We start from the raw sequence: 25,914 nt of genomic DNA, 5'->3' as shown, positions 1-25,914 counted from the left end.
TTGGGGCTGAATGGATTAATACCAGTGGGAAAGGAATGACTGGTCAGTGAATGAATGACTTCATTCGTTGGGATAATTAATTAGCTGGTGACCTGGGTGGCTGCCGAGTGGATGGCTGGGAGAGCCCAGGACTGATGATGGGGCTTTGCTGCTGGAGTTCAGTAGCTGAGGCCTTTTTTGGACCCCAGGTGCCTGAGTAGAAAATCTATGATTTCTTGCCACAATTTAAAACTAAAACTGAGGTCCTCACCCGGCTGCCCCCCGAGCTGCTTGGCTATCGTGCTGTCAGAGGCCGTTGGACTGCGGAGAAGGTGCCCTCCCCCCGCTTTGGCCTCTTTCCCCCTGTTCCCAATTCAGGGTCCGCCAGGCCGCCCCGCTCTTCTGTATGCCAGCGTCCCTTCTGCTCCCCAGCCTGAATGTTAGCCCTCCACTTTCATGCAACCCCCTGTTATTGCACACGGCGTATTCCTGGGAGAATTATGCTCTCGGGCCCTCCCACCCGTGGACAGATCCCGGCGGCTCGCAGCCTAAGGAGTTATCGCCGGCCGGGATTGGATGGCAAGCTCCACGAGGAGCCGTGCCCCCAGGACCGTGCCTGGGTGGGGGCTGCTTGGCAGGAGTGTGCTGGGTGAACGCACCCATTTCACTGCAACCTCATCAGCACTGGGTTTTGTCATTTTAAACACTTTTTGTTCATTGAATCGATGCAAACAGAGGCTCGTTGTTGAAAGTTCAATTCCTTTGGTTATTATGAAGTTGGAGTGTTTTCTTCTGCTTTTCAAGAATTCTGTGTCCTGTGTGGCTCCTTTGAGGATATTCTTTGCACTTTTTTTCTACTGGGATCTTAATGTTTTTCTTCCCATGAATATGAAAAGGGGGTATTTTTTTCCACCCAGAGAAACCTGGGGTTTTAAAGTTGTGCTACAAAGAACAAGGAGCTTTCTCTTAAGCCAGCGGAAGGACGGAGGGCGTGTCCTCTTCATACTTGGGAGCCTCAAGTTCACATGATATCCCCACATGTTCTTGGGGGGCGGGGACAAGTTCAGGTCATTCCTGGCTTGGGCCAGACCCTCGCTGGCTGCTCCTGGCAAGTTCCTTTGTCCTAGGTCCGTGAAAGATAATGATTCTTTCCCCATTCCCTGTCCAAAAGAAATAAGATCGCCGAGCCGCAGGTGGAGGGGGTTCCAGCCCAGGGGGAGGCTGGGCTGCAGAAGTGACCTCAGACTTGTCAGCTTCAGACCCTTTGATCACAACAGATGGCAACCCTGAACCCTGGTGAGGGCCTGCTCAGGGGGCTGCGCTGGGTGATGCTGAGCAGGTCTGGAGCCCACCTCCCCCTTCACCCGCCCCCCAGGCTTGGCAGGCCCCTTAGAGTGGTAACGGCAGGACCTCCTTGCTCCCACCTGCCCCCAGGCCAGGTTTGAGAGCCTCAGTCTCGGTGGCCTGGGGGCCCAGGGACAGAGCAGGGAGTGGGCAGGCCAGGCAGTACAGCCCCACAGACCCAGGGAGGCTCTCAGCCCCTCTGCTGCCTAACCCAGTGACCTCAGGCAAGGAGCAAGTCTGAGCTCTCTCGGCCTCAGTTTACCTGCATTTGAGCTGGGGGTAAAGAAACCAACCTCCCTTGAGCCCTTGCTGTCCGAATCTTCACAGCCTGCCTAAAGGTAGGTGTTTCAAAGGTTTTACTGATGAGGCACCTAAGGCTCAGAGAAGCAAAGGCACCTCCCCAAGGCCACACAGCTGGGAATCGGGAGTGCCCGATTGAACCCAGGCCCTCCTGGTTCCTAAACCAGGCCCATCCGCACAGACCGTCCTCGCGGTGCACAGGGCTGTCAGGAGGAGCGTGGCCTGGGTGCTGGCACCCATGGACTAGAGAATCAGGCAAGCTGCCTCGTTCCTCTGTGACCCGCCATTCGAGGCCTGTGCCCTCATGGGGTGGACACCCCTGGCCCCGGACTCTGTGGGCCTGGCCCACCCTGGGCCCTCCTGGCGGCCCCTCCATCCCCTGCCCCGCTCACCCCTCCACCGCATCTTCCAGGTCATCATCCTTCAGCCTCAAGTGCAGACGCAGCCTGAGAGCACGGCGGAGTCGCGGCCGCCCACGGAGGAGCCATCTCAGGGAGCTCAGGCCACCAAAAAGAAGAAGGAAGACCAGCCCCCAAGCCAGGAGAACCCCGAGGTAGGGCGCCGGGGTCTGAGGGCTGCTGCAGGACACGGCTGTGTGTGGAGTGGGGATGGGCCTCACCGTGGGGTCACCCGATAAGCCCAGGGCACGGCCACCGTGTGCAGCGGGAGCTCTGGGCGGGGGCTTGCTCAGAGTTTCATCTCACAGATTTGCCCGCTGAGCGGCAGCGTGGGGCAGCAGTTAGTGCAGATTCTAGACCCAGACTGCCTGGATTCGCATCCTGGCGCTGGCAGTTGATAGCAGAGTGACGGGGGCCGATGAGCTGTAAAACGGGGGTGGTGCGTCTTCCTTCCTGGCAGTGTTGTTGGGCGGATTCCGTGAGTCAGTGTCAGCCAAGCCCCCGGGAGAGTGCCTGGGACCCTGCTGGCCGTTATGCACCATCCCCGGTGCGGCCGTCCCCGCCCATCCTCAGGACCCTCCGTCCGGGGCCCGGGCTGCTCCTGGCAGCGTGCCCCTAAGGCAGCCCTGCCTCCTCTCCGCGCAGTCGTGGCCGATCCCAAGCATCCGGAGGCAGCAGAGCAGGACCCTGAGTGCCTTAGAAGTCCGCTGCTGCCAAGGCTGGCCTGGGAGACGCAGGTGTCTCCTGAAGGTGCCTGCAGAACTTTCCAGAAATTGCACATAGTGCCACCTCCCCCACCCCCATGTGAAGGAGAAGGGATGAATAGGCTCTTGTCACACCAGCCCAACGCGTGGCTAACGTGCGGTCACCTGCACTGAAGGAGCTATAAGACGGAGCGGCTGGCTCAAGGCCATTCCATGTTGAACTTTTGGTTCCCGCAGGTGATGGTCCTTGTATTGCTGCTTGCGTCCTCGGCCATCCTGGGCCAAAATGAACCCTCTGGGCCTTTTTCCATGTGACTGCCCCCACCTGGCCCTTTTCCCTCCTACTGAACCCTCATCCATCCTACAAGATTCACTTCAGACGTCCTCTCCTCCAGGCAGCCTTCCCTGAGCACCCCGCCCCCGGCAGGCAGCAGAGAGCCCCCTGGGCCCCTGCAGCTCCGTAGGCTTCTTTGTGTCCAAGTGCCGCCCTTCTCAAAAGAAGTCAGTCGGTCATCTGTCCATCCGTTCATTTGTTCGTCAGGCATATCTTTGAGTTTGCTCCACGCCCGGCTCTGTGCTGACGGCGGAGGGGAGGCGCCGAGATGGCGCAGATGTCGTCCTGGCCTGGGGAAACTCACTGCTATGGGCAGACACAGGCACGGCCACTGGGACCTGAACTTGCGTTTAAAAGTGTCAGGTGTCATCAGAGAATTCCAGACTCAGAGCTCTGGGAGATCCAGGGAGAGGGACAGAGCGTGTCCACCTGGGAGGACAGGGGAGGCTGTGCAGAGGAGGGGCGTGATCATGAGGGACTGGAGGCACAGGCGGGGTGTCAACAGAGGGACAAGAGGCAGGCGGGATGGCGTGCCGGGTGGAGGGACTGCCTCGGTACGAGTGGGAAAGGACTCGGCACACCCAGGAAGGTCAGCTGGCCTGTTCGGACTGCAAAACAATTTCTAGACACAGGGTTAGATAGACGTCGGAGCCGCTCCTGGGGGACCTGGATGCCGGCTGCCGTGTGGGGCTTTGTTCCGTGGATAGTGGGGAGCCATGGAATATCTTTGAGCAGGAGAGTGACTTGATTATCGTCCTTTGACGCATCCAGAAGATCCGCTGGGGATTCATAGAGTTGACCACCCACGGAAGCTGAGACAGAACCAAGGCTCCTCTGTGGCCCAATTTTGTCTCAACAGAGAGAATCGGTTTCATTCCAAGGCAACGTATGTGCACCTACTGTGTGCATGGGGAGGCCTGGGGTGAGCTCACAGCCCAAGGCTCCCATGAGCACCCTCTGTCCTCTGAGGGGTTTGCTGCCCCCTTAACATCCAGGAAGGTTTTCTGGGTGGATTCTCTTTGTTCTCTCAAAGTATATCTTAGTCAATTATTGTGCGTTTATACAATTAGTGTAATTACATCTAATGACATAATTAGCATAAATACGTATAATGACTGAAATAGAACTTGCAATGACAACACGTCCTGGTGTAAAAATCCTTATTAAAGTTTCTTTTCAAAGAGGGCTGGGAACACTGTGCGCGCAGACGCGGGACGCCGTGGCGGCCTGTGGACCTTTTGGTGAAGATGTAATGAAGAGCACTGAGGCCGGCGCGGTGGCCGCCCCGGGACCCGCCCATGTGCCCGTCGGGAGCCCCGGTTGTGGGTGTGGGTTTTCTGTAAAGAAACTCTGACGGTGTCTCTGTGACCCCCGTCGGCGTGGCTGTGACGTGGCAGCCAGGGCAGTGGCTGGGGGCTCCCAGGGGCCTCCTGCAACCCTTGGGGGGCCGGCCTGGTGGGCGCCCGGCAGGGCTGGGACGGCACAGGACGTGCAGCAGAAGGGGACAGCGGTTTCCCGGTGCCCAGGACGGCTCTGGGCTCGGGGGAAGGACTGTTCCACGACCTCTTGGACCCCAGGAGGTGCGTGCGAGGAAGTGCAGACCAGGATAGCGACCTGAAGAGCGTCTGCTGCCGGCCAGCCCGGGCACAGCGTGTCAGATTCAGTCCCCACAGCGAGCGGCCTGTGCCCTGGGGACTGTTAACCTCTTGTACAGGTGGGGAAACTGAGGCCCAGAAGTAGTGACCGTCAGAGCTAGGAGCCACACCCATGCAGACTGGCCCCAGATCCTGAGGTCCTAAGTCCTGTGCCCCACTGGCCTCCTCTGCCTGGGTCACGCTGAGAGGGGGTGAGGTTTGGGGCCAGAGCTGAATGACTCGGGGAGCTGTGGAGGGGCTGACTGCTATCCCAGGATCCCCTGCTCCCACGATTTTCCCACACGCAGCTCCCGGCCTTCCTGCAAGTGATGACTGTCAGTGGGAAAGGGTCCCCATTCCTCACCTTCCCAGGGGCCCACAGCCTGGCCTCGCCCCCCAGGGGCCCCAGCACTTCCAGGAGACTCCAGAGAGTCAGGAAACCGTGGGACTGTGTAACTGCTGCTGCCTCTCTCTTTGCTTGGGCTGCTAGGGAGCTCACAGCCAAGTCTGTGACTGACCCCTAGCAATCGTGTAGGGCCTCTGACCTGTAGTGTGAAGCCAAACCTTATCTGGCTGCATCTCATTTTCCTAAGTTTATCTTCTCTTCTGCTTACTTACTTGTTTATTCTATGTTTAAATGTGTTGTGTATAGGCAGTACAAACCCTTTTTTTTTTAATCAGACTGGATATCAGGAGCCAGTGCTCACCTCTCAGGTGTGTTTCGCTCTTCCTATGACCAAGGTCAGCACCTTTTCTGAAGGGTCTGTTCTAGCTTCCTTTTATGTGGCTGAGACTGTCCTGCTTATTCCTGAAGGACATCGCCTGACCCGTGCCCAGAGCTGGGGTCCTGGCACCCTCACCCAGCCCCCTGCAGCAGGCGCGTGCCGGACGCCGTATGTCCGGCTACCCTGCTGAACCCTCACAGCCCCCACGGAGCTGGGGTCTTGTCCTCTGTTTTGGCATGTGCCAACCCGAGGTCATACCAGGAGCTTGAGAGCTGAGGCTGGCCGGGCCTCTGACTGCCCAGTCTTGGCCTGTCTGCAATCCCACAGGTGCCTCCTAGTTTCAGTGGAGATGGACAGCTTTTATGGGGGCACGTACCGCAAAGTGACAACTATAGAAATAAGTAGAAAACAAGGACCAAAGAAAGCCACTCAGCCGAGAAGGTTGAGGCTGGAACAGATGTGGCCGCAGTCAGTGCAGCTCTCAGATCATCGCAGCCTGGGCCGGAGTTTGCCCGGGGTTTCTTGCCATGTGAGTGAAGTGCCAGGGTGGACTGTGGTTCGTAGCAGGGCTGGTCGTGTCTGTGACGTTCTGTAGTTTGTGACAGGTGTTCACATGCAGGGCGGTGTCTGAGCCTCCTGGCAGCCCCATGAGGTAGGCAGGGAGCTGACACTCGGGCACAGGAAGTGGCCGTGCCCACCCAAGGCACTGCAGGGACACGGGGCAGGGACCCCACATCTGTGCCGAGCCCTCGTAGCTGACTGTGCTCCCTGCCCCCCACGTCCTCGCAGTGGCTCTGTGGAGTATGGCAGGAGTTAGTTTTCAGTTTACAGATGAGGAGACCGAGGTTCAGAGAGGCTGGCCATGTACGTGGTCACAGGGCTGTGCGTTAAGCCCGGACAGAACCTGGGCTCCTGGCTCCTGACCCCAGGCTCTGTCTGCTCCTTCCTGTCTCGAGGCCCAGGCCGTCTTTAGGACAGAGCTGTGGTCTTTTTGGTGCCACCCGTTATTTCAGCCTCAGGTAGCATCTGTCCCAGCTGGCCGCCCTCGGGTCAGTGCATGCCCTCGGAGGGGCAGCCAGGGCAGGGGTTCCAGGCCTGTGTGAGCACTGGCTGCAGCCCCGGCGCCGGCCGCCTCTCTGGGTGGGACCTGTGCACACAGATGCTCCTTCCCTCCATGCCATCCCTGTTGCCACAGCCCCCGTTCCTGCCCCATCTCTCCCCAGGCCCTGGGCTCCCGGCCCCTGGATGGCTTCCTCCCTGTCTATTCACCCTGCACCTAGAAGGACCTTTCCAAAATTCAGAAATAACCAAGTCATCCATCAAAGCACGACCCCCATCAGGATGGTCTCTGGGTGCACCCCTGTGCACAGACCCACAGCAGCAACAGATGAAAGGCAGGAAGAGACATAAAGATGAAGCCGGGCCTCCCGTGTCCCAGAAACACAGGCAGCGAGCAGGACTGATGCCCCAGCCTGGGCTCCAGTTTCAGAATCCGGCGAGGGACTAGGAGGGAGGGCAGCTCCCGCGGGACAGTGGGTCCCCAAAGTTCTTCAGTGAGAGAGGAGTGGAACCAGGCTTCTCTGCTTGTCCAGGAGCCACCCTGTGCCAGAGGCCACAGCTGAACGGGGGTCAGCAGGGGCGGGGGACGAGGCCAAGGTGATTGCAAACTCGCTAAAAGGCAGGGTGAGCAGGAGGGAGAGAAAACGAGAAACAAAACAGAGGGAAAAAGAAGTTGTGCCCAAAACAAGTCTGAAGACAGAATTCTAAGACCCATGAAGTTATCTGATGTTGAGAGTGAGAATCAATAAAATCGACATGTAGGGCTTGGATTTATTCAAGACGAGTTAATTTTGTGGAACACACTAGCAACGACTTTTAAATAAGTATGTCTAGGATACTCTAAAGAAGTTTAAAAAAAGGAACAACATCCACTTGAAATAAATAAGGAATAATGAACTAAAAATATCACTAAAATGAAAGAAGATCAGATGAATATAAAAAGTATTTGAAAATCTGGTCATGAGAACCATGGTGATTGGTTAGAATAATAAAAAAACTTACTAGACAAGATGAACAGAGAAAATCAGTGCTTGGGAATACGGCACCATGGGTACAGCGCAGGCGTGCAGAGAAGTCAGACTGCCCCATCTCTTGTCTGTCTCTGCTGTACGGGTGTAGGAGCAGGGAGGAGACAGACAGAGCGTGAGGAAACCTCCCCTTTTGTCTCCAAGGAGGATGGAGGGAGGGGGCGGGGAGCAGCCATTGAAGAAGAGAAGCTGAAAATTCTCCAGGATTGGAGAGCATTGGTGTGAGTTCTTAGATTGAAAGTAGACTCTGTCTATCAGGCAGGATTAATAAAAGTAAATCCAGAAGCCTAGAAAAAAATCATAAAAACTATGAGAGCAAAACCACAGATTCCCCACAAAGGAATGACAGATGAATGATGCGCCTCCAGCAGCCGCCAGAGGACAGCAGGGCAGTTCTGCAGGCCGCTAAGAGAAGGCAACAGCCAACTCAGGATTTTATACCCGGGTGCATCGTTTCTCAAGAGCAAGTGCAAAATCGAGACATTTTTAGACACAGAGGGACTAAGAGTGTTATCACCCACAAACCATCTCTAAAAGTTACGGTGCTTTAGCAAGAAGACGGGTGAAGCCAGGGAGGGGCTGTGGGTGTAAGAAACCACATTGAGCACAGAAATTGTTAAACGACAGATAAATTTGTCAAGTATAGACTGTAAAAAAAATACCCAGTTTTGTTTTGTGAAACAGGTATAAAAGGGAAATTCTAGGCAACAGTAACAAGTTGGTCAGAGGTGATATTTTAGAGGGAGTCAGTGTCATGCTGGGGAGAAACATAGAAATATGGAATAACTTTAGACTTCATTAGGAAAACATTGTTAAAAACATATGCTTGAAATGTTTAGGGGCCGGCCCGGTGGCATAGTGGTTAAGTTCGCACATTCTGCTCTGCCGGCCCAGGGTTCACTGGTTCGGATCCTGGGTGCAGACCTACACGCCGCTCATCAAGCCATGCTGTGGCGGCGTCCCGCATAGAGGAACTAGAAGGACTTACAACTAGGATGGACAACTATGTACTGGGGCTTTGGAGCAAAAAAAAAAGGGAGGAAGATTGGCAACAGATGTTAGCTCAGGGCTAATCTTCATTAAAAAAAAAAATTTTAGCCTAATCACCAAAAAGAATAAAATACCATCTATAAATTCCAAATCAGCAGAGGGAAAGGAAGTGAACATGGGACATTTTTTTCAAGAAGCCAGGAAATGAAGTAAAAAGAAAGGATGAGAATTGAAAATAGAAAATGAAGTGGAGGAAATAAGTCTAAATATATCAGTAACCACAATAAATGCAAGTGAAATAAGTGCCTGCTCTTAAATAGCAGAGATAAAAGGAAAACGCAGACTTAAGAAAATCCAGTTGTACATTGCTTGTCAGAGCCATACTTTAATAAAAAGCATGCAGACAGGTTGAAATGCAGGAATGAAGGAGGTGTGTTGTGTAAACACTAAAGGAAATCCATCAAGATAATTTAACAGGCCCCATAACAACGTAGTTTTTAAGATGCATAGATAGATGGCCAACTTACAAGGCAGATTTGGCAAATGCACAAAATGCAGAGTTTTTTTGTTTTGTTTTGTTTTGTTTTTTAATTTTACAAAATGCAGAGTTTTGAACACACGTGTCAGAAACTAGCAGATGAAGCAGAGCAGAAAGGCTTGGCTGAGCTTCCAGAACAAACAGGGCGGTGGCTTCAAACCAAATCTCCCCCTGCACCCCCTGCAAACAGGGCAACATGAAAAACTTAATTTTGTGAATTTCAAACCAGACCAGAGACTCTAGAGACTGGGAAATGCATGTTAGTGTTGTCAGAGGCAACAGAAATCAGAGGGAAGCTGGCCGTGCAGGACCGGAGTGGGAGTACCATGAGGCCCGAGGAGCTGCCGGTGCAGAGGCAGCTGCACGTAGTCCTGAGGATCACAAGTCCATCCTCAAGTGCAAAAGGACAGGGGTGTCTGTGAACTGGACTTAGGTTAGACGGGGCTGGATTGGGCAAAAGCTGGGACTGTGTATGAGGGAAAATGGAGAGAGAATGTGCGGAAAGAGGGAGCGTCTGGTGTTGGCGAGTCTCAGAAAGCACGAGCTAAAACGTGCTCCCTCAGGATAGGGGCAGCTGCAGTCTGCAAGGCATCCGGGAGCAGGGAGGGTGCCACAATCCTCCTTGACCTCGTTGGAGGGGCAGAGAGAATCCCACTGAGGCACCGAGTTTGAAGAATGGAGTCAGTGCGCCTGGCAGGAGCTTTTGAGTTGCCAATGGAAGGCTAGGGGGTCCCTTCTCCCCTTCCCCTGCAAAGAGCTGATCCAGGAAAGCTCAGCTTATTCGATATGTTTAACAAAAAGGAGCATCTGGCATAATGTCAATACAAAGCCACTGTAAGGAAAAACATGGGAAAGAGAAGCCATTTTTACCATAAGTTAAAGAATATTCACTAGAAAAAAAATCTACTATCATACTGTGAATTAAAAGAAGGAAAACTTACTGCCAGCCCTGGTGGCCTAGTGGTTAAAGTTCAGCACTCACCACTTGGCGGCCCAGGTTTATTTCCTGGTCACAGAACCACACCATTCATGTGTCAGTTGCCGTGCTGTGGCAGCGGCTCACATGGAAGAACTCGAGGGACTTACAGCTAGGATATACAACCATGCACTGGGGCTTTGGGAAGGAAAAAAGAAAAAGAGGAAGACTGGCAACAGATGTTAGCTCAGGGCAAATCTTTCCCAGCAAAAAAAAAAAAAAAAGAAAGAAAGAAAGAGAGGAGACTTAATAAAATAATCACCACTGAGAAGGAAACGAACTGGGGCCAGCCCTGTGGCCCAGTGGTTAAGTTTGCACACTCTGCTTCGGTGGCCTGGGGTTCACCTGTTCAGATCCTGGGTACGGACCTACACACCACTCATCAATCCATGCTGTGACGGCATCCCACATGGAGGAACTAGAATGACTTACAACAAGGGTGTACAACTATGTACTGGGGCTTTGGGGAAAAAAAAAAGAGAGAGAAGATTAGCAACGGATATTAGCTCAGGGCCAATCTTCCTCACCAAAAAAAAAAGGGGGGGGAAATGAACCACAAGGACTTAGGGAAGAGATGGCTAATGGCCAAAGTGCTGGAGAGGATGAAATGTGAGCTGGAATTATTCAGGAAAAAAATAAGATAAGTATCACAGAAATAAATATGTAACTGGATGAGCACGGGGCACCATAGACACAGCAGAAGACATGGCCAGGGACAAAGGAAGTGGAAGTGAGAAAAGTCTACAAAACAAAATAGAATGAGGCTTTGAATATTTTTAGAAGGCAACACAGAAGACAAGCAAAGAAGGTACAACAGGTGGATAGTTGGAGGCGTCAAAGAGGGTCCCAGGATGACAGAGCAGAACACACAGTCAGACTGTCCTGTAACCCCTGCAATGACGTGGATTTGGCTGAAACACGGTAGGCAGCCGGCTCCCGTTAGCTGTCCTCAGATGAGCGTGGGCTAAAGTTATCCTCAGTGGAGGAGGGGGAACCAGGAGGCAGGAGCATCATCTCCACCTTCCTAGTATCCGCCCAGCCCAGTCTTCCCAGATCAGACCAGGGAATGGCTGCCAGTGCCAGGGGATTCCTAGAGTCCCTGCCGCCATCCAGGCAGCCACAGGGCCCAGAGGGGACATTGAAACCAGGTGGCACCAAACTGCAGCCTGGACCTGTATCGATTGACCCCCAGAATTTGCCTTCTGGCAGCTTGTGGCTGCCTGAGTCGTTTCACTGTTTTGGTGTTAATGTGAGCGTACAGCTTACAGGATGGAATTTTATGGACCCCCCCTTTTCATTGTGTGGTGATGCTCCACTATTTTTTAAATATAATTCAAGAAAAGCTTACTGAGGGGCTAGCCCAGTGGCACAGCGGTTAAGTTCACACGTTCTGCTTTGGCAGTCCGGGGTTCACTGGTTCAGATCCTGGGTGCGGACATGGCACTGCTTGGCAAGCCATGCTGTGGTGGGCGTCCCACATATAAAGTAGAGGAAGATGGGCACGGATGTTAGCTCAGAGCCAGTCTTCCTCAGCAAAAAGAGGAGGATTGGCAGCAGTTAGCTCAGGGCTAATCTTCCTCAAAAAAAAAAAGAAAGAAAGAAAGAAAAGATTACTGAAATAAAAGAAGATGAATTTACCTATTGAAAGGACACACCGCATGCCTGGGAAAATCGACATGTGTACCGAGGAGAATGGTCAACATTGCGACACAACCCAGTAATGTCACTGCCTTTTAACAGAAATGAAAGGATCCTGTAGGCATCCAGGCAAAAACAACCAAGTCGCTTGAGAGGGAAAATAGACTGGCTTCAGACTTTCCCACGGCGACGTTCAACTCCAGAATACAGTAGCGCGACATCCACGAGATCCAAAGGAGAGAAAGTAAGAGCCAAGGATTTTCTGTGCACACACAAGCTGGCCTTCAAGTTGAACCGCTACAGAGAAAAGTTTTAAATCTGCCAAGAACTCAAGAAATCTTGCTGCCATGAGCCGTTCGTGAGAAACTCCTAGTGGCTCGATCCCAGGCAACCAAGAGACAATGGGGGTGGGGGGGGGAGCGGGGCTGGCCCCGTGGCCGAGTGGTTAAGTTCGTGCGCTCTGCTGCAGGCGGCCCAGTGTTTCGTTGGTTCAAATCCTGGGCGCGGACATGGCACTGCTCATCAAACCACGCTGAGACAGCGTCCCACATGCCACAACTAGAAGGACCCACAACGAAGAATATACAACTATGTACCGGGGGGCTTTGGGGAGAAAAAGGAAAAAAATAAAATCTTTAAAAAAAAAAAAAAGAGACAATGGGGCCATTTTGTCACCAGCACTGGGGTGGGCATCATGTATATGTAACTACAGAGTAAAAGTGAGACAGAGTAAGGATGTTGGAACAGAATTTAACATTCATGCTCCGATGTATAAAAGATTCATCTTAGTAAAAGTGAGAAGAGAGGGAGGGACAGAGGCTGGGGGGACGGAGGGAGCTGAGGTCTCACATTGTCCCGTCTGTCTCCTGGGGTTTCAGTGAATCAAAGAATACCATTTAAAGCTGAGAAATTGAGAAACAGCATAGAAGTAAAAATTGGAAAGGAGGAGTGAACGGTCACTATTTGAGATGATGTGGGGAACCCAAGAGAAGTGATGAAAACCCAAGGGAACCGATGGAAAAGCTGCTTCAGACGATAAGAGAATTCGGGATGGCAGTGGGGTGTAAGAGTTATGTAAAACATCAATGGTCTTTGTAGGAACACATATCACCCTGTTAGATGCTTAATAGGCAGCCCGCTTTACAACAGCAACAGAAAGATGAAATGCCTAGCAATAAACATCATGAAAATATTCGGGACCCACTGAGGAAAAGTTTAAAACCCCTGAATACAAGAACAGAGAGGCACACATGGCTTGGGAAGGAAAATGTAATGCTGTATTATGAAGTTGTCATTATGCTCTAAGTTAATTTATAATTTTAACATCCCGGGAAATATTCCGACTGATCCCCCCATTCTCAGAACAGCCTGAGATGGTTGGCGAATTTCACATGAAAACATAACGGGAAGAGCCAAGGAAACTCTGAGCGGAAAAGCAGAGGGCATTCCGATCCTAGTGGGTTCCCGTGAAGCCTCGGCAACTGTGGCTGCAGCTCGTGAATAGAAGGAGAGTAGAAGGCCCGGAAATAGACCCAAATGTGTGTATGATAATTGAATGTATGGTTCAAGTGGCTCCTTACATCAGTGAAAAGCGGAAAGATGGAATTTTCAATAAATGGCATTGGAACAAATGAGTAGCCATATGGAATAAAATGAACCCAGACTTCCCACCGTACACTCCAGGATGAGTTCCAAATGGATCAGAAATCTAAATGTAAAAGTGAAACCATAGGTACTAAAATAAAACATAAGCAACTTGCTTCACAACCTCAGCGTCTCTTGCTAAGATTCAACACTGCAAACACTGTGAAAGAAAATATTGATAAATTCTACTCGTACAAATCTTTTTAGTCCACATGACTGAAAAAGTGCCAGTGGAGCATAACTCCCACGCCCTGAGGGTGGGCTGTGCCTAGTGACCTACGAAGAGGACAGGATGGACGGGGCAGAGTTACAGTGAGAAGCCTGACAACCACCCCTCAGCCAGGTGACCAAGGTCAACACCACAGGGATCCGTCCTGGTGACAGCGCCTGCCCTGCTGGGATGGGACGAGAAGGGCTCCTCCCCTTGGTGGTCCTCCTCCCAGACCCATGGTCCCAGTCTAGTCATGAGAGAAACAGCAGACAGATCCCAGCTGAGGGGCTTCCTACAAGACACCTGCTCGGTCCTCCTGGAAACGGTTAAGGTCATTGAAACAAGGGGGTCTGAGAAACTGTCCCTGCCCAGAGGAGCTAAGGGGACATGACGACCAAATGTACCATGGGCTCCTGGATGGGGACCTGGGACAGAGAAAGGACAGTAGGCACAAACTGAGGAAATCCAGAATAGACTAGCCAGCCCCATAAGCAGGTGCTTAGCAAACGTTTGTTGAATGAGTGAAGGCCGTTCATGCTCCTCTGTTTCCTTCCTGCAGAAAATCGCCTTCATGGTAGCGCTGGGCCTGGTGACAACGGAACACTTGGAAGGTAAGGTTTGCCCCGCGGCAGGCTGGGCTGGGCCTGGCCCATAAGATGGGGTGGGGGCCGGGCGTGATGCGGAATATCTGGGCTGTTGGGGACAGTGGTGCCCAGGGCTGGCAGAGGAGTGCGGGCTTCCCGAGGCAGGCAGATGGGTGACTGCTGCATCTGTGCCCTTCCAGAAATCCAGAGCAAGCGCCAGGAGCGCAAGAGGAGGAGCACAGCCAAGCCTGCCTACAGCGGCCTCCTGGAGACAGAGGTGAGGCCCACCGTGGCGCACCGGAACCAAGGGTGGGCTCCTTCCCTGTCCCCTGGGGTTGCAGTTCGGGGCATGACAATAAAGAATGTCTTCCTTCACCTCCTGAGATCAGAGTCACTGAGACCATCAGATGTGGGCGGTGACGGTGTCGGGGGTGTTCCCTGAGTAACCTCCGTGGGGAGAGTGGTGGGGACGCAGGGCGCGGCAGGCTTCCAGGTTCTTGGTGGCCTGATGCTCAGGCGTGTCGTCCGGTCGCAGGCCGTGGGGAGCGACACCCTGGAAGTGCCCCCTAGCAGGGAGGCAGTTTCCTTAGGGCCCCGAAGTCCAAAGCTTGGGGCAGCTTTCCAAAGTAGAGCGATGTTCCCAGAGGCCACTGCCTGGCACGTTCCAGACCTGAGCTGGCGCTGCCGCAGGCCCACAGGGCTCTGCTGAGCCCGGAGGAGGGTCGAGAAAACGCCGTCGCCCTCCCCAGAGTATTGGTCCATCTGGGCCGGTCATCCCGAATCCAGGTCTCTGAACTGGAACTCGGCTGGGAGGGAGGGCTCCCACGGAGCGGTGGTCGTTCCAGCACTGCGACCACCCTGTTAGGAGAGCCCACCTGGGCCAGGTCCACAGCCCCCTGCCCTCCCCGGCTCCTGCTCGGGGAACACGCCCCACATCTGTGTTCTTATACCCTTTACTTCCTCCTCGGCTTTCTGACCAAGCCCTGTCCCTGAGACGGGGTGCCCCAAGGACTGGCCCCCTTTTGTGAGAATGTTGCCAGTTGTTTCTCAAACCTCCACCCGAGGGCCTGGCATCTTCTCTGCAGTGGGGGCCTGTTCCCTGTGCTCATTGATGACACCGTCCACTCCTCGTGGGCAGAAGTCTCCTCGTCTCCGAAGTCTGTGGCCGAAGACCTGATTGGTAAATCAAGAGCCAGTTCAAAGCCTTGTGACCTTTGAGCCCTGGACACATAAGTAGCCTCAAGAGTGGCCCTTCCACGGGTCCCTCCCCACAGCCCGGCCACAGGGAAAGAGTGGGGCACAAAGCCTGCCGTCCAACTCTAGAACTGTCTTCTGCCACAGACAAAGCCACCACAAAGCATCAGGGTCTGGACCAGTATGGCCTGCGGTTGTTAGAGCCTCCCTTCTGGAATGTTCCAGAAACTTCCATCTACACGTGATGATTTGGGCACCAAGGGCCACTCTTCATGGCTTGGGTCCCCAGGCCACATGCCAAGAGGCGGGGTTAGGGAGCCAGTCTACCACAGCCCTCATTTCCCCACCTGACTCCAGAACCAGCTGAGAACGAAGATGCAGGAGGCAGACAGGTGGAGACCCCGATGTCAGCTTGGTTACTTATTTGCTCCAGTTTGGGATCTCTGACACGTCCTTCCTGCATGAGACTGATGTCCCCAGGGGAGCAGGGATGGACTCCATGGCCTCCTGCAGGGCACAGTGTCAGCTGATTTTGACCCCGCTGACCTGCCTCCCCCCTGCCCTGCGTCCCCTCTGTCTGCCCCTGTTTCTGCCTCTGGCCAGGGTGTCCAGCTGGAGTGGGGAGCCTGTCCCGGGTGAGTCCTGGGCAGGGCAGTGGCGCCAAGCAGGGCTCCACATAACCGCATGTTTGGTTTCCTTTTCTGTCCCTGCAGAGGAAGCGGCTGGCGTCCAACTATCTCAACACGCCCCTGGTCCTCACAGCCAGAGGTGAGTGCCGATGGGGCCGTGTGTCTCCCTGGAGCCAGGGGCCAAGCTGGCTTTGGTGGCCGTCCGCTCCTGGCAGGGCCAGGGCTGGGCTTGGCCAAGCCCCCCTCCTCCGGTGGCAGCAGGCCTGAGGGCCCAGCCTGCCCGTCTGCAACAGCGACACAGCTGCTTTCTGGCGGGAAGCACACTGTGGCTCACCAGGCCCCCTCGCCTTGGCCTCCTTCGTCCTGTGGCTCCTTTGGGGAGGAGGGCCGGTGCACTTGCTCCCATGCGACAGGTGCAGAAACTGAGTCTCTGAGCAGGTGTGGGCCATGGTCACACATGAGGCCCAGACCCAGGGTTCCGGGCTGCCCCTCTGTCCCACCCCGGTGTGATCCTGAGCAGAGAACCAGGCCACGTGGGCTCAGAGGCCACTGTGGCGGGACCCGTTGACCACAGGGCTGGCCTGGGTGGGAGTGTGGATGACGGGCCAGGGAGGAGCCTCCCCCGGCCTCCCTATCCCACCACCTCCATGTGCAGCCTCTGCTGCCCAGGGCCTGGGCGTGCCTGGCGTGGTGGCCTCTGCCCTGTGGCCCAGCCCAGGCGCCACCTGCTACCACACGGCCCTGGAAAGAACCTCTCTCCGCCCGCACACAGGCACCAGCTACCTCCCGGCTGGGCTGGTGGCTCTCAGTCCTCGTCTCGCACGCCCTCCTGTGCCTTCCCTGGGTTCTCCGCCCAGCTCTGCCTCTGACTTGCTGTGTAGCCAGGGCACTGGGAGCCCCAGCTCTAGCAGGCTGGGCCTGGCCCAAGGCCTCCACCCAAGGCTGCTTGGACCCCTCCCTCTTCTGCCAGCCTCGCGCCATCGCAGGACCTCAGGGGAGCCAAGAAACCCACATCCTCAAATACAGCCAGGAAGTCACTTTTTGTTTTCAGTCAGAAAAAAATGAATACTGTCACATGTCGCATAATGACATTTTGGTCAACGAGGGATCACATATATGATGGTGGTCCCGTGAGATTAGTTCCATAGAGCCTAGGTGTGGAGCAGGCTGTACCATCCAGGTTTGTGTAAGTGCACTCGATGATGTTCGCACAACGACAAAATCGCCTAACGATGCAGTTCTCAGAACGTGTCCTTGTTGAGTGACGCATGACTGTAGTCCTGGGGCGGGATGACTGCCTGCTTCTTGAGACTCTGTGTGGCTTTCAACATGTCACATCACCTCCCTGGGCCTTGGTTTACTGACCTGTAAGATGGGCTCATAACAGTACCTGTCCCTCAGCCCTGGGAAAGTGACATGACAAGCGAACGTGACAGCACTTTGTAAACTGTCGAGTGCTGTGTACACACAGGAGCTGTTCTTCCAGCTGGATGGTATTATTTGCAGACAGGTCTGACCCAGAAACTAAAAGGACAGCCATTTTTTGTGATCATTAAAATGTGTGGTTTGGCATCACTTGGTAGAATAAGAGTGGGTTACGGCCAAAAAAGAGCTGAAAATAAGTGCCTCTGAGGGGTCCCTGGAGCGATGGTTCCCTCCACTACCCAGTGCTCACTGCAGCGTGTTCCTCAGAGCTCAGCAGCTATGGTGAGCCTGTCCCATAGTGGCTCCTGGCTGTGACCAGGGCAGAGACCCTTACTCCGATCATGCCCCGGGTGAGAACCCACATGTCAGGGGGCCTGTGATATTCCCATCATGCCATGGGTAAGAGCCCACGTGTCACGGGGCCTGTGATACTCCCATCATGCCCCGGGTGAGAACCTCAGCCACCCTGGGCCTCGTGGACTCCAGTCTGGATTGGTGTCCCTCCCATGCCCACTAACATATTCTCCGCCCTTCTTCCCTGTGCCAGCCAATGAGGACCCCTGCTGGAAGGTACGTGTCCCCTCATCTTCACACTTGGGTGGGTGGGGCATGCTTTCCCTACAGTCCAGGTAGGGTTGCTCCTGGCAAGGAGGGAGGGCCCTGTGTCCTGCTGCCCTGGAGCGGGGCAGAGGAAAGAGTTGAAGCTGAGGCTCTGAGCAGGGGTCCTCGGTGTTGAGAGCTTTGCACAACACCCGGTCCCCTTTCCCACCTGCTCTGCAAAGTCGGTCCCTGATGCCGGGCTCAGCCCACAGGTCGAGCAGGCGCTCTCCCTGCACAGTGCTGAGGACGGAGGGACCCTGGGAGCCACGAAGGCCCAAGGAGAAGCACCTGATGCTGGATGCCAGCCAGGCTGTGCTTGCCTCTGCCCAGCCCCACTGTGTGGTCCTGGACAGAGTTGGCTCTCTCTGGTCCTTGTTGCCCACCTCATGAGGGGCTGGCTTTGGGAATCCCCAGGGTCTCACTCCACATTTCTGTGACCCTGTGAGACCCCAGCCCCCCGTGCACACACCACGTGCCCGCTTCCCAGAACATTGGCTGGGAAATGACCTCATTTGCGGGCATGGCCTCAGAGTTTATTCAACGTTTTTCTTTACTAAGTTTCGGATCTAATTCTAACAGAATTTTCCAGTCCCCGCCTGTCTGGCTAAGGGTCAAGGCGCTAGGAAGCAAGAGGTGACAGGCATAGACTCTGGTTACACAGCGTTGTTTGCCACGATAACCTGCAGGGTCGCAGATCCGTGCTGGTGGGCCTGGCCGTGTTTGTCCACAGCCGCCCTAGGCCCGGCCAGCACGGGTTTGGGGACAGGAGACTCCTCAAGCTCGAGTCCCTCACCCGCAGCGCCCACAGTCCTGGAGGGGCCTTGGCTTCAAGGCAGGAAACCCGGATGCTGCTCTTCCTCCTGGTTTCCAGGCCTGTCCCGACATGGCTGCCCTCTGGGGCTCACCCTCCCTCTCAGAGCTGTTGAGAAACACTGGCGGAAGCTGGGTCACAAGCAGGTCAGGTGGCAGCTGCCTGCTTCCACCTGGCTGACCTGCCGCCTGCCCACCCTTCTCTTTCAGAACGAGATCACCCACGATGAGCACTGTGCCGCCTGCAAGCGAGGGGCCAACCTGCAGGCCTGTGGCACCTGCCCAGGGGCCTACCACCTCAGCTGCCTGGACCCGCCCCTCAGGACGGCGCCCAAGGGCGTGTGGGTGTGCCCCAAGTGCCAGCAGAAGGTATGGGAGGCTGTGTCGCCTGCTAGCGCTGGCACCCCCTGCCCCCTCCCGTGGCACATTGAGGCTACTCAAACCTGGGCTGCAGAGATGGGAGGGCAGAGGGGCTGGTGTGGAACAGGCTTTCTCAGCCTCGGCACGGTCGGCGTTTGGGGCAGGATAATGCGTTGTGGGGGCTGCCCTGTGCACTGCAGGATTCTACCCACTAGATGCCAACAGCACCCCCATCACGGCCATCTCAGGCATCGCTGGTTGAGGACCACTGGTGTGGACTGAGCAGAGGTCCCTCTGCCCGTGTCTGACTTAGTGGCTTCACCTCTGACTCCAGTCCCAGACTCCAGGCAGAGCTGGACCAGCAAGGCAAACTGCAAAAAGAGTGCCAGGGGCCGGCCCGGTGGCGCAGCGGTTAAGTGCTCACGTTCCGCTTCTCGGTGGCCCGGGGTTCGCCGGTTCAGATCCTGAGTGTGGACATGGCACTGCTTGGCAAAGCCATGCTGTGGTAGGCGTCCCACGTATAAAGCAGAGGAAGATGGGCACGGATGTTAGCTCAGGGCCAGTCTTCCTCAGCAAAGAGAGGAGGTTTGGCAATAGTTAGCTCAGGACTAAGGTTCCTCAAAAAAAAATTTAAAAATAAAGATAAAAAACAGATCTTGGGCTGGCCCCGTGGGCTAGTGGTTATTAAGTTCAGCCTACTCCACTTTGGTGGCCCGGGTTCAGTTCCCGGGTGCAGACCTACACCACTTGGCAGTGGCCATGCTGTGGTGTCCCACATACAAAATAGAGGAGGACTGGCACAGATGTCAGTTCAGGGCGAAACTTCGTCAGCAGAACAAACAGATCTCACAGCCGCTGCACAGTTTGCTCACCAGCTCTCTGAGAAAAACTCTGTGCAGACTGAAAAACCTGGGAGAAGATTCTTCCAGGTGCTGATGTGTGTGGCTGGCGGGTGGGAAGCAGTGGTGGGTTTTTTAAAGTATGCTTTTCTACAGAAGGTATTACTTATAAAATCATAGGGGAACCCTCTTTATTTCAAAAAACACTACCTCTCGTGAGCTCCTGTCATCCTGGCTTTGTGGGGCTCTAAGAAGAGGGTGGGTACGGTGGGCACGTGCTGCTGTGGGGCTGTGCCCGGTGGGGGCCGCCAGCCCCTGCACTGTGACTGCCTGGGGTCACAGCTCTTTGAGGGAATGTGGAGAGGGACAAGATTCTGTTCCCCCACTTCAGCATGATGGCGGGGCCTCCCTGGGTCCCCGATTTGTCCCTGCCTTGCCTGGGCTGCTCTCGGGTCCAGGACTGGGAAGAAGACAGTGATAGTTCATTCATTCAGGAAGAATGTGAGCTGCTCCCTGCCAGGCGCTGTTAGGGGCCCGGGCCACCAGCACGTTCCTGCTCTCATGGAGCTGCTGTCCTTACTGAGCAGCCGCTAAGAGCCAGACCATGAGGCAGGTGTGGCCCTGGGCCCGGGTCACAGCTGAGCCACCTGCACTGAGGGGCCTGCCTTCCCAGCATGACACGGCCAGGGCATGGCGGGGCCCGGCCTGTGCAGTTGCTCATTTCCCCATCTGCTCTCCAGGCCTTAAAGAAAGATGAAGGTGTGCCCTGGACCGGGATGCTGGCCATTGTGCACTCCTACGTCACCCACAAAACAGGTAAGACATCCTTGGGGAGTGGGAAAGGGCACCTACTCTCCTCTCTCCAACCCTGCCCCCAGGCCTCTGGATTCACTCAGCGCCCATCGGAGGCTGTTCCAGGGCAGAGCACTGAAAACAGGGGCCCTAGGAGTGGTCCCGTGTGCAGGGCAGTTCCTGTGTGGGGGTGGCATTTCCAGTCCTTCTGCATCCAGCCATGGCCACTGTCCTGCAGGAGGACGCGGCCAGAATGGCCTGTAGGCATAGACCTCGGATTCTTTCCGCCTCTCCTGCTCGCCCCTGACCCAGCCCTGCTCAGCTGCCCTTCCCGGGGGCCTGGCCTTCTCTTCCCCAGTCAAAGAAGAGGAGAAGCAGAAGCTGCTGCAGAGAGGCAGTGAGCTGCAGAGCGAGCACCAGCAGCTGGAGGAGCGGGACCGGCGCCTGGCCTCGGCGGTGAAGGTGCGTGGGCGGAGGGGGACAGGGTGCTGCCCTTAGAGCCACAAGATGTAAATCCACAGCCTCACTGTCCGTTACCGAGGCCCCAGGAGAGGACAGAGGCCAGCATCACCCAGCGAGTCCAGAGGTGGAGATTGCAGCTCTGTGACTCCTTTGACAAATAGTTTCAAGCCGTTGAGCATCCGGCTCTGCTACTCTCCATCCCTGCGACTGTGGCAAGGCCCTGACTGTCTCGGAACCTCAGTTTCCTCTGGTGCGAAGTGAACATAATGGTTCCTCCTCTGTAGGGTGGTGATAAACAAGACAATGGTGATGGTGGTGGCGGTGATGATGGTGATGATGGTGATGGTGGTGGTGGTGATAGCAATGGTGATGGTGGTGGTGGTGATGATGGTGGTGATGGTGATGGTGGTAGTGGTGGTGGTGATGATGGTGATCGTAGTAGTGGTGGTGATGATGGTGATGGTGGTGGTAGTGGTGGTGGTGGTGATGATGGAGATGGTGATGGTGGTGATGATGATGGTGATGATGGTGATGGTAGTAGTGGTGGTGGTGATGATGATGATGGTGATGGTGGTGGTGGTGGTGGTGATGATGGTGATGGTGGTGGTGGTGATGATGGTGATAATGGTGACAGCAATGGTGGTGGTGGTGGTGATGACAGTAATGATGGTGACAGGGATGGTGGTGGTGGTGGTGATGATGGAGATGGTGATGGTGGTAGTGATGATGGTGATGGTAGTAGTGGTGGTGGTGATGATGGTGGTGGTGGTGATGATGGTGGTGATGTAGATGGTGGTTGTGGTGGTGATGATGGAGATGGTGATGATGATCATGGTGACGGTGGCGATGGTGAGAATGATGGTAACAGCAGTGCCAGACCCTGGTAAACTCTTTGAGTGCAGTATCTCATTTCATTCTCTCAATAACCGAAGGAAGAGGCTCTGTGGTTATTCCTGTGTTAGAGTTTTGGATACAGTTTCAGGAAGTTTAAGTTACTTGCCCGAGCAGCAAATAACTTAAACTCTGACTCGAGGCCTCAGTCCTGACTGCATCACTGTATCGCCGTGATATATACGGACGCTGGCGAAAGCCAGGAGGACAGCAGGCAGGGAGACAGCAGAAGGCTGCCCGGCCATCTGAAGGTCTTCCGCAGCTGCTGTGGTTGAGCCAGAACGGGCCCTGCGCTTCCCCCAGCAGGAGAGAGAGGTGTGCTCACTAGGTGACGTCACCACCACGAGGGAGCGTGTTTCCACGCTCACGAGCACATCATTTCTAGCCATCAATTCTAAAACAAACTTCTCCTGTGGGGCTGGCTGCCATTTCTTGCTGCCACCTGGTTTTTGTGAGACCCTCTCCCTGGTGTCTTGTGAGCCTCTGCGGTGGAAGGGAGGGGCCTTGGGAGAGGGGGCTGAGGGGGTGCCTGCCCCAGGACGCCTGCATGGTTGAACTTGGAGCCTTCCCTCTGACCCCTCTTCCCTGAACAGAAATGCCTGGAGCTTAAGACGAGCCTGCTGGCCCGGCAGAGGGGCACCCAGTCCTCCTTGGACCGCCTGCGGTCCCTCCTGAGACGGATACAGGGCGAGCAGATGCTCCAGGTCACCATGACGACCACCAGCCCCGCCCCGCTGCTGGCGGGGCCCTGGACCAAGCCCTCAGCAGCCGCCATGCACTCTGCCCTCCAGCACCCTCAGGGGCACAACTGACCCCGAGGGACCCGTCTTCACACCCACGGAAAGTTACTGGGACCCTGCTCACGAGACCTGAGGGTTCTGTCAGCCTTAATTCATAAACACTCTGAATTTCAGACAAAAGTCAAACCAGACAGAGGGAGACAGAGGAAAGAAGGGAGAAGGAGCTGGGTGACCGTCCTGGAGCCGGGACCCGGTGGGGATGGAGTCCTACGTCCTTCACCCTTAGTCGGGACACCCAGAAGCCGGGTGACGCACACAGTAGCCCCCACCGTGGTGGGACTGCCCAGGCCTCCGCTCCTGGGCCCAGCTGTCCCCGTGGCCTCGTGCTGCCCCCAGGCCGGCGGGAGGGAGGGAGGCGGAGGCTGTGGAGGGGCCCGGAGGCTGTGCAGCCCCAGCCCCCGCTGAGGGCAGCACCTCCCGGGGTCCTGCGGGCGGGAGCCGAGGACACGCAGACATAGCTGAGTAGTAGGGTAGGTGGGACAGACGTGGGTAGCAAATCTAGCTAGGACTCCGAGCCCCTCCCTCACAGGGGCCCATCCCGGGCCCGGCACCCCCGGCGCCTTCCAGAATCCGGGCCCCTGTCTGTCAGTATTATTAGCGTTCAGATTCACAGCTGTTTGACTTGAAAGAACCCCTGTGGACGTGCGTCCCGAGGGGACACCGCCGTGCTCACCTGCTTGCCCGCCACGACGTCTTCGGAGCGCCCTCGCCGCCGGCGCCTCCTCCCTCCCGCGGATCTCTTGGACTCACTTTGCTATCGATGTATTTTTCTCATGGACTTTTCGGGCAAGACGGAGCTGCAGCCAGGCGGCGGGGAGGGGCACCTGGCAGGTTTTCTATTTTGGGTTGAATCGTTCAACTTACGACGACTGATGCCTTTTCTTTTCTCCTTTCGAAGAGCCGATAAAGTATTCCATGCCTCTTTTCTTGCCAGAACAGACACTATGCCAAAAAATAACTTTCCATTTTTGTATGGCGTTTTTATTGTGAGATATTTAATGTGAAGGGGGACCCTTGCCGACTTCTTTTTCTGCTGACAGGAGTCTCTGCTGCAGGGGACGAAGGGGAAACCCCTGGGGGGGGGGGGGCGCCACGCTGGAGAGACCCAGAGCATTTTTATAAGAAGTGTGGGGGAGGGGCGGGGGGAAGAGACGGTGGTGGCCTCAGCAGGGTCTGGCCTTCGGAGACCTGAGACCCGAGAGACTCTCTCTTTGCCGTGTCCTTGAGCGGGTGAGAGCTGAGGGTTGCACGCTGTCTTAAAGGGCCCCTGCGTCTCGGGGTGAGCTACGTCTGCGCATCACACCCCCGGCTTCTCCAGTCCCCAGGGACTTAGCACAACTGGCTGAGATCCGGGAGCCGCGGGGCTCCCACCCCCAGCATATCACATGGTGCCGAATTGCATTGAATACACATGTACGTGTGCGCACGCGGCCCCAGACACGCACGCGCACACGCACGCAGACAGGTGCAGAGCAAGGAGGCTGGCCAGAATCCCCGAGACTGCCACGGTCCCTCCTGTCATTTTCACGACTCCGGGAGAAACTGTGCTGTACAATACAGATCTATTTTAATACACTTAACACTGGGTTGAACAAGATTTTTATATTCTTTTATTGATGAACAGAGTGAACTGTGGGACACACATCATATATATTGGTTACTCTAGATGCTAAGTTTGCATTGCTGCGTGGCTCGCGATGTAAATGTCTTCAGGTTCCTTTTTGGTTGGTTGGTTTTTCTTCTTGGATGGATTGAATTAAATTTTTTAAAAATGTCATGGGAGGTTACGAAAGCTTGGACCCGGGAGGGGTAGCAGCCGACGTGTCTTGAGAATTAGTTTTTCGGACCAAGGAAGACCGTCCAGTGGATAGTGAGGATAGAGAAAAAGTGTTTGTCTTAAATATGCCAATGTAGTTTTCCTTCTGTACGACGCATTAAACTCGGTCGATGATTTCAAAGCCCCGTGGTTTTTGTTTCCTTGCCTTCCACAGAGAGGCCCCTGGGGGCACGAGGGACAGGGAGGTGGGAATCGCAGAGGCTGGAAATCGGGGTCCCGCCCCCTCCCCCGGTAGGTGGCAGGTGGCCCTGTTAGGGCCAGGATTGGTGGTCACGACTAACAGAAACCCCCCAGGCGTGCTGCAGAGCCCGAGGGCGGAGTCCCCACGGCTCCCAGCTCCTGTCTTCTTCTCCCTGAGTATCACCATCACTTGCTTTTTCTGCTTCCCGGGCAGCATGGCTCACAAGTCCCACAAGCACCCCGGGGCTCAGGCTGTGGCCTTTCAAGGGAGCAGCCAGACTGGGAGGCCAGGCCCCTGCGTCCTGGCTCCAGACTCTGCGCAGAGGCCTCTGGTTGGCCCAGCTGGGTGAGGAGACCACCCAGCTGTGGGGGGACTGAGAGGTGTGCCCACCCAGCGGGAGTCCTGAGCCCCAGTTGGCCCAGGGTCACATGGTCTGACCCCTCTAGCCTCTCTCTTCCGTGCAGCCGCTGAATGTGGAGGGCCCGGGTCTGTGCTCCGACCTCTCCTCTCCTGGATTCCTCGGCTGGCCCCATCCAGCCTCCTGGCTTTCTGACTCTATGCTGGTGGCTCCCTGCTTTTGCCTCCATCCTGGACCTCTGCCATGGACTCCAGCTGCTGACACCCGACCGCCTAAGGCCGGCCCCACTGGATTTCACCCCGATTCCTCGCCCTCCACACCTGGTCATCGGCAAAGCTGTCAGCTACGCCCTCAGAATATGAGCAGGATGCGGCTATGTGTCACCCCCACCAGCATCATCTGGCCACAGCCCATCATCTCACACGGGTTACTGCAGCCACCCCCTTGACACGGTCTCCTCCCTATCCCACAGCACCAGACTGACAGCACCTCTGTTAGAACCCTGCTGTCACTCCCCATCTTGGTTGGCAAAGGTCAAGTCCTCCAAGGCCCCAGGCACTGCACGCCATCCCCTTCTGCCTCCCAGCCTGCTCCTCTTCATTTTCATTGCTCTGTTCCAGCCACATGGCCTCCTTGCTCTGCCTGGAATG

At 55.4% G+C, this 25,914-nt stretch overlaps 1 protein-coding gene across 2 annotated transcripts in view; it reads left to right on the top strand.

Annotated features, from left to right (window-relative positions):
• The window catches only part of PHF21B (PHD finger protein 21B), a 102,718-nt gene extending 77,872 nt beyond the window's left edge, over nucleotides 1-24,846 (top strand). For both annotated transcript variants that reach the window (XM_070600495.1, XM_070600496.1), the window contains exons 5-13: nucleotides 2,036-2,176; nucleotides 14,062-14,113; nucleotides 14,287-14,363; nucleotides 15,994-16,048; nucleotides 17,882-17,904; nucleotides 18,955-19,113; nucleotides 20,684-20,759; nucleotides 21,094-21,197; nucleotides 22,682-24,846. In XM_070600495.1, the coding sequence (XP_070456596.1) occupies nucleotides 2,036-2,176; nucleotides 14,062-14,113; nucleotides 14,287-14,363; nucleotides 15,994-16,048; nucleotides 17,882-17,904; nucleotides 18,955-19,113; nucleotides 20,684-20,759; nucleotides 21,094-21,197; nucleotides 22,682-22,900 (906 nt within the window). In that variant the 3' untranslated portion in view covers nucleotides 22,901-24,846. The remainder of the gene's footprint in view (nucleotides 1-2,035; nucleotides 2,177-14,061; nucleotides 14,114-14,286; nucleotides 14,364-15,993; nucleotides 16,049-17,881; nucleotides 17,905-18,954; nucleotides 19,114-20,683; nucleotides 20,760-21,093; nucleotides 21,198-22,681) is intronic.
• Nucleotides 24,847-25,914: the final 1,068 nt, after the last annotated feature.

This window comes from Equus przewalskii, chromosome 29, assembly GCF_037783145.1.
Source record: "Equus przewalskii isolate Varuska chromosome 29, EquPr2, whole genome shotgun sequence".
NCBI classification, from domain to species: Eukaryota; Metazoa; Chordata; class Mammalia; order Perissodactyla; family Equidae; genus Equus; species Equus przewalskii.
Note: the sequence above shows the minus strand (reverse complement) of the source record. Positions and strands in the feature narration are given on the sequence as shown.